Here is a 14900-nt window from a genome sequence, read left to right as displayed (position 1 = left end):
TTATATGTCCTTTTAAAAAGGCAAATAATTAAGAATGCTGCCCAAACATTTTATTTGGCTGGAAAAGGTAATCTCATCAGCTCTTTAATTCAGGCCAAGATGAACAGAAGGAATACGACTGAACAAATGTATTTTGAAAATAAATATTAAAAAATCACATTTAGTACACTTACCAGCCTTTCTATATTTTATTAAAACCTCAAGTTATACAACAGKGAGTAAAGAATGCAGGTATATTTTACCATTTGCATCATTCAGTCACAGAAAGTGAAAATGAAAATTTTTCCAGGTAAGCATCCAAGCTTACGTGGGCTTAAATGTCCCCCCAAATCTCACTACTAATTTGATGTTTTCTTACAATTCTGTGAACATGTCTCACTTGGAATGAATTAAGATTCAATTAGTTCAGCTTTAAAGACTCTACAGACCTTTGACAAAATTAAGTTAAAAAAGAGAGACAAGTTAACATGCATCACAGGGTCTACAGTATCTGTCAGTAGACACATGTACATATCTTTATTCCACTGCATAAGCAGCCTAAATCAAAGTACTTTTTCCCTCAAAAAAAAGGGGGGGGGGTTTCAAGTTATTCCTTCCTATTTTTGCAGGTAACATTATGGACACAGATAATTACAGAGGAAGCCCTGGTACACACTAATCTATAACCCTGCTTTAACWTTTTTGTGTGTCAAAATCCTGTTTCTTTTTCTATTATCACTCCAAGATTTACTTTTTTTTTCCTTTATATATAACTACAAGATCAACTGCTTCATGCTTCTGTTACTTCTCAAGTGGTATTCTAGTCACTTAAAGTTCTTAAAAAGAGAAGTGCAGATCTCTAACCCTTGCTTCAGTTTATGACACATTTCTGGCTTATGGTGATAAATACATGGCGTATCATCACTGGGCAGAATAGCCGTAACAGTAAGTTATAAAGGTTTACTTTCCTTGTAGTTTTTATATAGTAAATATAGGTTGTTGTTTAAATACTGCATAGGATCTAAATGTTATGAAGTCTCCCAAAAATGTAAGTCATAACTAGAATTTGTTGGAGAAAGTAAACAATAAAAACTTACCACAGTCCTGTAAGTAAAAAATATGGCTACTTTTCTTACGGGACCAAAAACTCTAAACCTGTTCAATACCTAAAGGAAGACCTGAAGATAAGACAGGCCTCATACAGATGGCATATTCTGCTTTTGAAATACTGCCAAATTTACACAACACTTCAGAAGAGATACCAGATAAAACAAAGACTCTCTGCCATCTGAGGATGTAGGATATTTTTCCTAATGTTTTATCAGTTCACTATCAATGATTACTTAGTTAACTCACTTTGGTATTCAACAGCAGAGTAAAGTTTTGACCACAATTTTCCAAATAGCCAAGGTTAATTATTACAGACTCAGCTTGCAATTCTTCATTTAACTATTACAAGTCCTTATGCTAGAATGAGACAAAATAACTACCATACAACTTAACAGTATGGCAATCTTCTTTATCAAAYCAGTAAACAACATTTTCTGCCAGTAATTTCTTAAATGTGTGAAGTATTCCCCTCCCGCCCCACCTCCATAAGTACAACAACTGAACTTCTCTAATTGCAAAGACAGAGACTAAGAAGGTAGAAGAAATGACCTTAATCTCACATTGACTTTGCAAGAAAATTGCAAACATAAATTATGCAAGTTTTAGTAGAGCAGGGATCAAGAACCTGCAGCCCTGGGCCAAACAGAACCTGCAACTTCTTTTCATATGGCAGCAGACTTACTTTAGGGTGTAATTTTCATTAGGAAAATAACAACTATACTAATATGCCTGAAAATCACACACCTGCCTAAAGGCAGAGCATCAAATGCAACCTTGCATGAAAAAGGTAGAGAAATTGTGTCTACATGGGAATTTATTGTTAAAAAAACAAAACTACCAATACTTTTTTCTACTACCACATTTCTGAAATGCCAATTTACCACAATGATACAAAACGACTATCTAGAAGCAAGAAAGACTAGAAATCTGCAGCTCCAGCTTTCCAAGGAAATAGATTACTCATACACATCTTCAAAAAATAAATCTCACAAGATTAGAAAAAAGGAACAAAATAATGTAATTCATACCAAAARAAGAGAGCAAATAGATTACAATATAAAAATATATCCACTTGTATGTCCAGAGCCCAGAAGCCTTGAGAAGTAAATAGACAATGGAAAGATATCTTGGGACTCCTCAAGTAGAAAAAAAGGTTTTATTTGTTTCCTCCACACTGCGGAAGGAGGAATACAATGAAAGAAGCTAATGAAGCACAACAGAAATTTCTTGAATTTACCCATACAGGTAAAAGGAACAGCTATCATGTAATCTTTGAATCTGATCAAATTCTTTGAGGAATAAATGACTGAACATTACAGCATATAGCTTTCCTATAACACGGAGGGTATACAACTTCCTGTTATTTCACATGTGGATGAAAGTTTTCTTCAGACTGCACATAAATACGCATACAATCTATTACTCAGTAAAACTGAAGGAAGGGAAAAAAGAGAGCTATCATTAAATACTGTGAGCTTGACTTACATAATTATTCTGAAACAAGAACAGGACAAATGAGTGCCAAGGTACTCTGACTTTCTGAGAGGCTTCACTTTTAAGATCTATCCCTTACCATTTTACACTACTTAAGAAAAATAAAGATTAAATTTGACTGAACACATTCAAATGATGAATCAGATTTACATAATTAAATCTTCCATTGTCTATAATGCTGAAGTTAACAAATTCTACCAATCAAGCCACACAGCAAAAAGATACACAGCCTAACGAATTGGAGGTGACTTAGCAAAACTGATGCCTTCCCCCTTCATCCCCCACCCCCAGAAATAAATGTTTCCATAGTGCTAAGAAAATCCCTCTTTTAAAGCTATTATTTACTAAGTAGAATGGTTAAAATTGGAAATTCATTGTCATCACATGAAGTAAATATTTGAAGATCAGTTTCTCCCAAGGCTACCTGTGTGTTCTATGGCTCCCCGGTGACCCCACAGAGGGGCAAAACAGCCAGACCTTCCTTTCAATTCTCTTAAAATTCAAAACATATGGCAACTAAGAATTCTGAGAGGCAGAGATGGGATCTGACTCCTAGTCAAAACAATTAAAGCTTCCTCTTCACACCTGTGTTAGTGGGGATCCTATGATACAGTGACAAGAATCAACTAGTAGTAAAGAATTATAATGCATCCTTGAAGGGGCACAAAGAAAATAGATGAGTGAGACAGTACCAAGTGAAACCCAGACCAACACATACCTCAGTGAAATAATAAAATATCTACAGATATACTTCCAGCTGAGAATTCTACAGATTTTTTCAATCTGAATTCAAAGTTTCAAGAGGAAACAATTTAGTTCAGCTTCTTATTTTTTAAAAAAGTCAATCCAAAAGAAAAATGGAAGAACATCAAGACCTATTGACCAACACTGTAAGCATTAGCTAGGGTTTTGCCTCTAATACTTATCTTTTGAGCTTAATATGCCATCATTTTCAGTTTGCTGAAAAAGTACTGTTGGGTTTTTAATAACAAAATTAAAAAAGTTTTCTATCAGGCTTTTCCTGGCAGGAACAGCTAAGAGTTCCTGCACYCACCTGTAAGAACATTCCTATCATTTGTTTTTCTTGTTCTGTTCCCACAGGTGAATAGGCACCTGTCATGGCCATCATTAGGATTAGAAGTTTTGCAAAAATCTTTGAAAAACGTCTTAATGTAAAAAATTATTCAAAAGTCAGTAGCTCGATATTGTAACTGAAGCACTAGCCACTGTGTTTTAAAACACAAATTGTTTTATAAGGTTCTATATAAATGAAGAGATTAAATCATAGCAGACCAAGCTGTGAATGACACAATCCTCAAAAGCAATTTAGCCTCACCACAATTATGGCAAAATTTATCCATAGAAGAAACAGAGCTAGATGTGTCACCCTTCTGAATATTTGCTTTTTGGCATAAGCCTTGCAGCTTGCTCACTTTCAATGAGCAGCCCACTCATTGCTACTTGGGTGCCGTGACAAAGTTTACTTCAAGTTAATACCTTAGGGCTTACCTCTCTGTTCATGTATTCATATGCATGCTTCCATCCTAACTTTCAACTTTCCCAAAAACCTCTTTCCTGTAATAAAGATCTGCARGGCTTTCTTATCATAATTTTAAACCTCGATAAGACAAGAGAAAAAGGATGAAGAAGTGGAAAAAAAATCATTCTGTTTACAAAAAAAAAAAAAGACTGTATATCTAGAGATTTTGGTTTACTACAAATATTTTCACTATACTAACTGTAAAAATCATAGTAGGAGTGCCAAAATTCTGTTTTTAATGAATTGTTACCCTGATTTAAAACATAGGCTAAACCAAGGCTGAGTCTCAAATGTGGTTATGACACACAAATAACACCAAACTGCAATTTCAAGTGTGTAAGTACATTGCTCTATTCAAAACACAGCAATTTCTTACTTAACTGCTTTAATAAATATTGCACATACCTGAGAATGTGCACCTAGGAAGCTTTCTCCATATAGTATCAATTTAACTACATAATTCAAACATGTTAGATAAACAAAAGATTTAATTATTACTCTTTCCCTAACCATGTGATGATAAACACCACCACATGCAAGGTAAGACAAGCAGCAAATGCATTAACTATCTTGTTCCAGAAGAGAAGCATCTCAGCAAACAACAGCAGCACAAACTATAACTACATTAGCTGCTTAAGAAACCTTGACAAATGACAACCTGATGTCTGAGGGTCCTGTGAGGAGCCCTTAGAGGAAGACTGATCAGAGGTGGAGGACTGTGGTGCTGAACCCTCAGCTAGCTCTCGCTGTCTCTGTTGTTCGGCCTTCTTAAGCCTCAGCCGCTGCAGACCCCTACGGATTATAGCTAACTCAGGTCCCATTAACTCTGACAATGGGGGAAAAAAAGAAGAAAAAAAAGAAAAAAAAGTTTGTAAAAGGAAGAGGCATAAAACATACAATATAAAGAATGTAGGGGGAAAGAAAAGTGACCAACAAGAGAAGAAACGGATACTAATTAAAGCAATAAATACTTCATAAATCAGATTACTGGCATCTAGAAATTATAAAATTAAAATAAAATACTTAAATTGCTWTTCTCTTCCTAAATACTTGAATCATAGGAGTTAAAAGTTCAGGATTCATTGCATGCAATGCACACCTCTCCCCATCTTCAACACTTAAATCATTTAAGAAAATATTATTTAAAAATATCCTGGTTGATAAAAAGATCCTAGTTGATTTAAAATAAAAACAAACAACATAAATATATATTTACCAGTTACTAGCATGTGGAAAAAAATCAGAACACTCGTGATGTAACACTGACACCAATAATCTTGGTCTAAATAGGTAAATTTTCAAAATCTCTCATTTCATAACTTTGAGTGAAAAGCCATTTTAATACAACTTTGACAAAAAGAAACCTGTGTCTAATAGTATCTAACAAAAACAATACATTTTACCATTAACTCAATTTTTATTCCATACATTCCCAAATGGATGAGGATCCTAAGTTTGAAAACACTGTTACATGGATCTATGCAGAAAGTAATTTAATGGACCATAAAGGTTTGACTATTAACAGATTATTCTTTCAGATACATCTTTAGTGACTTAACTGTTTTCATTACTTTCTCTTTATTCATTTGTGAGTTATATATTTTTCTCCATGTATTAGTTCATTTTCTGATTAACAGTAGTTTTTGCAAACTACTATAAAACCCGGAATGTAAGTAATTTTTCACTCTTTCCATGCTCTTTGCAGATTTCCTCCACTTATAAGAAGTGCTGTATAGCAAGTGCTTCTCTTTAAAGACACAGAGACTGTGTCTTAATTATTTCACAGTGCTGAAGCACAACATTGATCTGAACCACTGCTGGACTYTTCTCATCTATAACTATGGTATGGTAGAGAAGCTGATTCATACTCAAATATTCACATCAAAGACTAGCTAGTTTTGCTATAAATTGCTAACCTAGACCTACCCTGAAAGTATTTACATCAAGTACTTCAGAGTATTTTGTAGGCATGAGGAAATCTGCAATGAAAAAAAAAAACCCTCAGCACTATAAAATGTTAAAATACTAGAGAACCTGACATTCAGGTCTCATCTTATAGCCAAGCAGAAGCTTTACAAACACTCTGTAATGCTTATTCACTCAGTGAGGGAAGCACATTTTAAATTTTGTTGCATAAAGAGAAACAAACCCAAAGATGTAATCTAATCACTCGACAAATCAGTGGCAGGCATCTATTAAGATCTGAGAGTCTTGAGTTCTACCTCTTCAATTTAATACCAGCTTTGGAAAATATATTGTGCCAGTTAACTGTTGAAAAAGTGTAACAAAAAGGAGAAGATCACCTCCTAAAATGAAACTGGCACAAGAGAGACTTGCTATGAATAGTTTTCATATGCCATGAATATTCATGGAAAYTCAATCTCCAGAAAGACCAGAAAATGCTTTCAAATACATTTTGATGGTATTCAAAAATTGCAGTTTTCAGCATGTGTTACTGACTCAGTTCTACTCATTCTAGAGACAGTTACAATTTAAGTCATAACAAGAACTACACCTCATATTTTAAAGAAATAACTAACCATCCTGAATAGGTTCAATTACATCTTTTAACATGCTGCAGAACCTCTAAGCAAATGTTTATTTTGCCAGCAAATGGACTGAGAGAAGAAAAATAGGGAGGAGGGGGAATGAAAAAAGGGGAAAAAAAATTTATTGCCACTTTCCCATTCAAAATTGAAAAGTTAGGTTAACTTAATTCAGGACACACATTTAGACTAAGCTTTGTCCTAATTAGTCAACTTCCTCTCCCCCCARATTAGTACCAACGTGTGTCTCGAATTCTATGCTGTATTAAAATCTTAAGTATATTAGCAAGTTAAAACCACAGTACCTTAAAAGTAGTGTAAAAACTGATTTAAATGGTTTCCACTGAATGAAATAAGCAAGGTGAAACAATAGTCATTTTTTTCCCTTAGTGACAAGCATTATTCAACCATTATACTTTTTCCTTATAGAAAAGTTTGATTTAAGCATACTGACAAGAACCAGCTCTTGMGATTTGTCTCACTGAACTGACCTTGTTGATAATTTGCAACTTACTCAAATGTTTGCAAAATCTGCAACATTCAAAGGAAAAAAAATTGTCCAACAAGCTCTAGCACCCAACCATTTTTGCACTGGCTGGTTTCTGAACATGTATGTTTTTAAAACATTACAAGATGAAGTAATTCAGATCTAGAAGGTCAAAAGCTCACCAAAACAGCAGATTTTCTGGAAGACCATACCAATAATATATTTGAATCATAATGCATACGTGCAATTATTTTTTTCAAGGGGAAGATTCCTGCCAGAGCCTGCATTCAGTACAAAGAATTGACTTAGGAAAAGCTGTTTCCAAGACTGATCCATTCTTCTTTATGCTCCAATTCACACTCCAATTCTATGTAAGACTACATAATTCTACAAAAGTCCTTTACCCCAAAACATAGGGATTCCTCGTTTGCTAACACTTTGCTACTCTGTTCAAATCAGCAACTGCCACCACTTTAAACCAAATGATGTACTAAAGCATCTGGCTTTTCTTCTTCCATTTTCAAATGCTTYCATAGACACCCATCTTTTACAATAAACCTCAATTTGGTCTTCCTACTCAACACCATTTTGTTTAAAATGCCACTCCTACTGTCTCTTTCCCCCTCCTATCACCCCCAAACTATATCATTTCACTTTAAATCCTTGCCTCAGTTTCTCACCTTCATAACCAACAAATTTATAATCTCATTTCCACCTACRTATCATTTTATTTTTTCTCCCCTTTACATTTCCTGTGGTTCCTCTTGACTGATTTCTGGCTTTTCATTCTTAACAGCTCTCTCTCCATTCCTGCAGCTTTTATCTGTAAATCAAGTGTTAATCTCAGCATAGAAACAAGCTCTTATCTTCATTTTTTCCAGAACATTTTCCCCTTTATTTGAAAATCTTCTGTCTAATTCTGTTCTGTAGGAAACTTTCCTATGTCTTCAGTAACAAGCTTACCATCTACCTTCTTCAATTTGCTCTCTACTGTAGCTCAGACACATAAACAAAGTACTGAAGGATAACTTGAATAATAGGTAAAATATCTCAGTTATTTGGCAGATACTAAAATCTTTTATAAGACGACAACATCGCAACTATAAACAGGTACCATCTACTGTCTAAACATTATTTTAACTTTCCTTAAGATGGTTTTAAATTCCAGCAGGGAGGCAGTTTTGTTCAAACAACTATTTCAGAAATTTAAGTTATGCTACCGAGTCAGTAAGTCACTACTCCCTAAACAAAAAAGCAGTAAGTTTTATTCACCTCTAAATGCAACCAAATGCAAATTCGCATTCAAGTCCACCGACCCATAACTCCACTGCTACTGCTCTTCCATCACCACCTGCTCCTTCTCTGTTTCAACWCTCTCTGAATTTGTCCATGCTACTTGTTTTTCACTTGTTTTCAATCTGACACCCTGCTTAGGTGAAGTCAAAGAACATACCAAACATTATACAGTAAATGATAAAGCATTCACTGTCTGTAAAAATGAACAAACAAAAAAGAACCCCCCCTCAATTCCTCTAAGTATCCCTTTCAAATCTGAATGTATTTTAAGAAAGACTCTGAAATTTGAAGCAAGACTGGGAAAGGGGAATTGCTCTTAATAAAGAGCAGGATTGAGAAATAATAGCTTCAGCRTCATGCTAGCACAATAAACTTTTACTTAGAAATTCAGACAGATTCAGAGAAAAGAAGTTGGTTAAAGCGAGCATTCGTTCCTTAAAAGATGAGATAGTAAAAACATTGTAATTCCAGATATGCYCTTCAGTACTTTGCCATTGTGCAATCCTCAAAGTTTCAGTGATGTAGCTTGCAGCAACTACCTATAATATGGGATGTACTCTTCCGTCCACTACCAGCTTCCGCACATACCATCTACTTTAAAAAAGACCCAGATCAAAATGAATGGCTGATAATGGTACGTGTGGTATTTAGTAACCATCCGTCTGTACCAAGGACAGTGGCTGCTAAAATGAGTTATACTGCATTAGAGTAGAACAATCATTTTTATTTCTGGGTGTTGTGAAAAACTTGAAATTGCAGCTGACACTGCTAGTTACAGAAACATTAGGGAACTAAACGTTTCTAGTGCTAAACAAATTTCCCAGTATTCACTTACTAGAAATAGTATGACTGTATGGACAATCATACTTTTCCTCACTGTTCATCTTCTCTAAATAAGAAGAATTGGAGTAATTGCAAAGTTTGAAAAGGTGGGAAGAACAGAATAGAACAGATACCAGATATCTAGTAATTTCTCATCTGTCCCAAGGCTTTCGGCTGTAGGAGCCACAGTACACTAAACAGCACACCCTTTTCCTGGGAAATCCCCATCTCCTTTACTGCAGTACATCCATTTAGGGTCTGAAGATGCTATCAGTCGTCTTTTCAAAGTTGATTTTTTCACCAACAGAATCAGCCTATCACAAAGGGTAAATTTATACAAAAATTGTGAGATTTTAAAATAACAAAATTAGACTCTCTAGGTGCTTTCAAATCACATCAGCTTTTTCTCCCACAACTATGAGGCCTAAAAACTCATTAAAATAAAAAGAGTTATATAAGAATCTCACTGCTCTAGCATCTTTTCCTGCACAATGATGCAAAAAGGCAGGCCAAAGCATAAAGTGCTCTTTTACTCCTACCCAAACAAGTTAATGACATTAAAAATGCAGTGTATTTTCTTATTTTCCCCAATAAAAGTCATATTTAAAACTGACAAGTTTCTTCACAACATACAAACTTAAAAATCGATTCACAGTAAAATTTACCATGGATACGAGAGAATACAGTGCAAGATAAGCCCTCTGTATTCAGATACTTTTGAGAGCAAAAAATAATGTTAATGATTATACTGTTCAGTGCACTGAAGTTGCTACAGCCAAACCACAACTGAAGAAGGCATGACATTACTTATATCCACAAAGAAAACAATATATTTAGAAAAAAATCCAAGCAATAATTCTGTATATTCATTTCAAAAGACAAGATTGATTATTCCCTTTGAGATTTCTTTTTCATACAACTGTGTACAGTCGAGGTTCGTTTTTTTTTTTTTTTTGAAAACCACAGCTGCGCTTGCTTAGTAAGTATTAAATGCCTAGTCTCATCACAGATATGCAAGAGAGAAACTAGATTTACATCAGTTACCCAAAATATATTAAAATACACTCTTTCCTTATTCAAAGCATTTTTTATAAATAACAACACAAGATATGTTTCTTCTCACCAGACTGATGGAGCACAGGTTGAGCTGAGGCCCCTAAAGAAGGCCTTTGTTCATTATCAGGAGAGGACAATAATGAAGTTGAAGGGGGACTCTCTGTTGAAGATGATGTTGAYGGAGCTTGGGCTGACATTGTAGAAGATGAAGATGATGGAACTTGTTCCGAACCATCTACTTCCATTGCAGTTTCTGATTCTGTGCTAGCTCCCACATTATTGTTAGCAGGAGCATCTGGCCGATTAGTCCCACCTTTGATTGAAAAGCAAGGAAAACATGAACTCAAAGGTAAATTCACTCTGTCTCTAAAGATACCTTTACTTTATCATTTATATGGCATCAGACATGCTCAGTTCTTTAGAATGACAAGAAAATTTTTAGTCTGCACCCCAGAAAGGCTGACATTCAAGTAGTATATATCCAATATAGACACAATTTTTGTTGTCTTCTTCTTCTTTTTATTTATTTTTTATTTTTTCCCCCCCCCGGAAGAGAAGAAAATCACCTCTGGACCGTGATCTTCCTCGTCCTCGATTGCTTTGTGCAACTTCACTAGCTTCTTCAAACCATCTTGATAGCATGTCTGACATCCTCTGCATTAGAGACACATTAGGACTTTGCTCCCCTGTAAAAACAGTAATGTTAAAGTTTTACCTAGGAGTTTACAAAAGCATTCATTTTTTCCCCTCATTTGGTTTTACATAAGAAAACAGCACAGTAAATTAGACACCTAGTAATCCCTTGAACCAAATCCATTTTTCAGCACAACTATTTAGCAACAATTACTAATTGTCCCAGCACTACATAAAACAAACAAAAAAATTCCCTTCCTCCTAAGCCTCTCAATTATTTCCTGTTTTATAATTACCTGGAGATTTTGTACACATGACTTTCTGAAGTCTATAGCATTCACTTTTAAATGCTGGTTAAATGAGTGAAGAAAACTCCTATAATCACAATCACAGAATGGCTGAGGTCGGAAGGGACCTCTGGGAATCATCCAGTCCAACCTCCCTGCTCAAGCTGGGTCACCTACAGCATGTTAGACGGGATCACATCCAGGCAGATATATTTTTCCAGTTTATTGTAAAATCACAACACATTTAAAGAATAAAAAGAATAGGATAAAATTAGCACATGACATTTTTAAAATTTCCCAAAAGGCTTCTTCATGAGGTAGATTTAGCATACGAACACAATTTAATGCAACTGCAGAGCTATGCGAAAAAAAGTGGCTTTGGGTTTTATGTTTTGCTTTGTTTTTACATTTTGGATCAACTGTCAGGATTGCCAAGACTCTCAAGCAACAAAATCCTTGCATAAATTCTTTTTCAACATAGCTCAAAACATGTCCTTGAATTTTATTTTTAGCTTTATTATACATGAAATAAGAATTGTCCCAAGAAAGAAGACAGGAAAAAAAAATCCATTTTTAAAGGGTTGAAATAGAATATTTGAATCTTGAAGTGTTTTTTGTGGTCTCCAAAATGTTTATGTTTTGACACACTGGCATCTTCCAATAAAAAACTATTCCACTGAAAAACCCCTGAGTAAGTGTGAGTTTCTTCTGGCCCCTTAGCCAATATGCAGTTTTTTTAAAGTAACTTTTCCAAAAGTTTTGTAATCCAAGATCTTAAGAAATGATGAAASCAATAGAGCAGTTTAATAGAGAGAAAAGAAAGTACTTTTTTATACAGTGGGTAGTGGACTTCTGGAATTTTTTTCTTCATAGGAGACACTACCAACAGATTCAAGAAAGGTTTAGAAAAAAATCATGGGCAGCAGCATCATAAAAAGACTCTGAAGGAACAAACAGAATGTATCCTCTAAAGTTTCTAACCCATTAGTTGTGAATGCTGGCAGAGTAACAAAGGCAATGCACTGAGGCAAGAGGACAGGCTCAAGTCCTCTCCCTCACAGCACCTTCCACTGCCAGTGCAGCAGGCAGAATCCTCACCTAAATGGACCACTGCTCTGGCGCAGCTTGGCACTTCTATGCCAGCTTTGGGAATCAGAAAGATGAGAAAACTAACAGAAAAACTGAAGAGGGAAGTAGTAAGCAGGAAATCAAGGTAGATTTAAGGGAAAAAGCAAACTATTCCACATAGCCTGTCAGAGTTAAACAGAAACGCATAATTAGTGGAAAGATAAGAACAGTGATAAAGATGATCTGATACTTGGAGTCAACACAGGGCATCAGAATGGTATCTGGAAAGCAATAAAAATAACAAATGATTGACATATACATTATTAACATGTATTAAGAAACCTCCAAAATATTACAGGAAAAAGGCTAAAATAATGTAGCTGAAACTACACTGATGAGACTAGAAGAGGACACAGAGGATGTGCCCTATTTTTAATTCTGTCAAAAAAAAAAAAAAAAAAAATCTCCTCTGCTTTGATATTACATTTTCTGATGCTAAAGCGTAGTTTTGGAAATGCTCCATCTGTTGAAACCTCAAGTAATTGAGTAATACATYACAAATACGTAAATATAAGCATAAAGCTTAATTGCGACTGTCTTATAAAAAAGTGAAAGATACAATATCCCATTGCTTTGGATTCCAGTCCCCTAATGTAATCATTATGCTTTATTTGTAGCTGTAGTTGTTCAAAAAGCTTAACTACAAAAAGGAAAATAATGCATTTGTGTTACTACATGGCTAACAACAATGAAATAAGCTCCCCTTAATTTACATAAGCATAACTGAAGAAATGTAACTTTTCTGGTGAGAACATTTTCAATTTAGAAAGTGTTTAAAATTCATTGTTGAACAGCAGTTCTCTGTTAGATTACTAGTAAACCATCTTACGACCTGGCAGATTCTTAAAAAAAAAAAATGTGGACAGTTTTATCTGAAGCACTTACATATTGGAGGCATACTTAAAAAACAAAAGAGAACAAACCCACGACAGCAAACATTTTACCATCTCTTTCTCGTTCACTCTCAGGCCTTGCTCTTGGCCCAGTATCTGACCAATCCCCTCTTAGCCGCAAACGCTTAACAGGTGGTTGCCGTAACTAGGAGAAAAAAAAAAAAAAGGAAAAAAAGGGCATTAGATAGCTGTGTTGGACAACATAGAATTGTAAATCTAAATACAAACGTAATATCTTCACTGTTTAAGTTATACAATTCTTGCATCTGTCACAGAGAATGGAATATGTTCAGATCAACTTAAAAAAGGGAAAAAAGGAAGATTTTTTTTTTTTTTTACTCTGATTATTTTTATAGCACAGGGGTTTKCAGCAGTCAGTATAAAACAAGTACCGTATAGAAAGTGCTACTTTTGCTAACATAGAAAGAAACAGCTAATGCTTTGAACAGGAAGGCAATTTGGAATTTGAGATGAAGTATACAGGCTGGGTATTTCAATCTGTAAAAAGTTAGTTCAACAGTTGGGCTGACAATTTGAGAGTAAAGGCAAAACCCTCTGAGGTGAAAGCATATTAAAGTGCCAGCTTTTGTAAAGCCAGCATATCCAAGAAGACAGCTCTACATTCCTTTGCTTCTAYTCAACTTAAAATCAGGTTGAAATGAAGATGGCAAGGAGAGATTATGATTCATATTCTGTGCATATGTAAGAGAAGGATACATAGGTATCTGTTATTAAGAGTTGTTCATGATCCTCTCTCTCTCTCTTTTAACTGGGCAATAAGTTCTTCACAAAATTACTTCATACCAGATTGACACTACACAGAAAAAAAAAGAGCAAAAGGTGTTGAACCATTCATTTGCCATATCATTTTTCTGGTTTGTTGTTGTTGGGTTGGGGTGTTTTGTTTGTTTCCTCCTGTTTCAATAAAGGAACACTATGACTCAGCTGGACTTTCTCCTCAGTCCTATGACTCTATACCCAGGTATAAATCAGCAACACTTACACCACAACAGTAGCTTGTTGCCCAGTAAATACAGTACTGCCATTGCTAGGAACAGGCCACAAGCTATTAAACAACATAAGCCTCAGACTTGTCACATTTTGTTTGCACTTCACTTGCTTGGAGCTTTATTTTAGGTTATTTAGCTGTAACAGCAATTCTAATGACCAGGTGATCATCATCTAATTCACTTTAGCATTGCTTAGCTTTAAATAGATGTGTGGTATACAACCTCTTATGAATAGTTTTGATATGTACAGGAATACTAAGTAGTCACACTGTGTAAGAAGGAACCATCTGTGACTGCCGAATAAGGCTACAGCACAAAGGAGCACTATTCGTAAGGTAGGACCTGAGCAAAAACAGTTTTAGGAGTAACAAGAAAGGACAAAAAACAAGTATATGAAAGATGAAATATGCCATATATTGGCAGACCAATAAAGCAATTTGCATGCTCTAACAGGTAAAACCTGTTAGAAAATACATAAAAATGGCCCTCAAGCCAAAATGGCCCTAAGTTAAAGGAGGAAGAAAACCTCAAAATCATGCTTCTCCCAGCAAAGAGGAGGAAGAATAGTCCGTCATTGACATCACATTCCTCCCAGTGAAGACAGCAGGATGCTGACAAC

At 35.1% G+C, this 14900-nt stretch overlaps 1 protein-coding gene across 1 annotated transcript in view; it reads right to left on the bottom strand.

The window, feature by feature from the left end:
• The window catches only part of DCAF6 (DDB1 and CUL4 associated factor 6), a gene marked incomplete at its 5' end in the record, with an annotated part of 74471 nt that overhangs the window by 38865 nt on the left and 20706 nt on the right, over positions 1-14900 (bottom strand). Inside the window, 4 exons of the mRNA XM_085323053.1 lie at positions 4782-4949; positions 10398-10643; positions 10897-11016; positions 13323-13416. Coding sequence (XP_085179179.1) covers positions 4782-4949; positions 10398-10643; positions 10897-11016; positions 13323-13416 — 628 coding nt within the window. The remainder of the gene's footprint in view (positions 1-4781; positions 4950-10397; positions 10644-10896; positions 11017-13322; positions 13417-14900) is intronic.

Source organism: Rhea americana, unplaced genomic scaffold, assembly GCF_003343005.1.
Source record: "Rhea americana isolate MKP2758 unplaced genomic scaffold, rheAme1 scaffold_81, whole genome shotgun sequence".
In the NCBI taxonomy this organism is placed as follows: domain Eukaryota; kingdom Metazoa; phylum Chordata; class Aves; order Rheiformes; family Rheidae; genus Rhea; species Rhea americana.
This window is presented reverse-complemented; position numbering and strand designations above follow the sequence as displayed.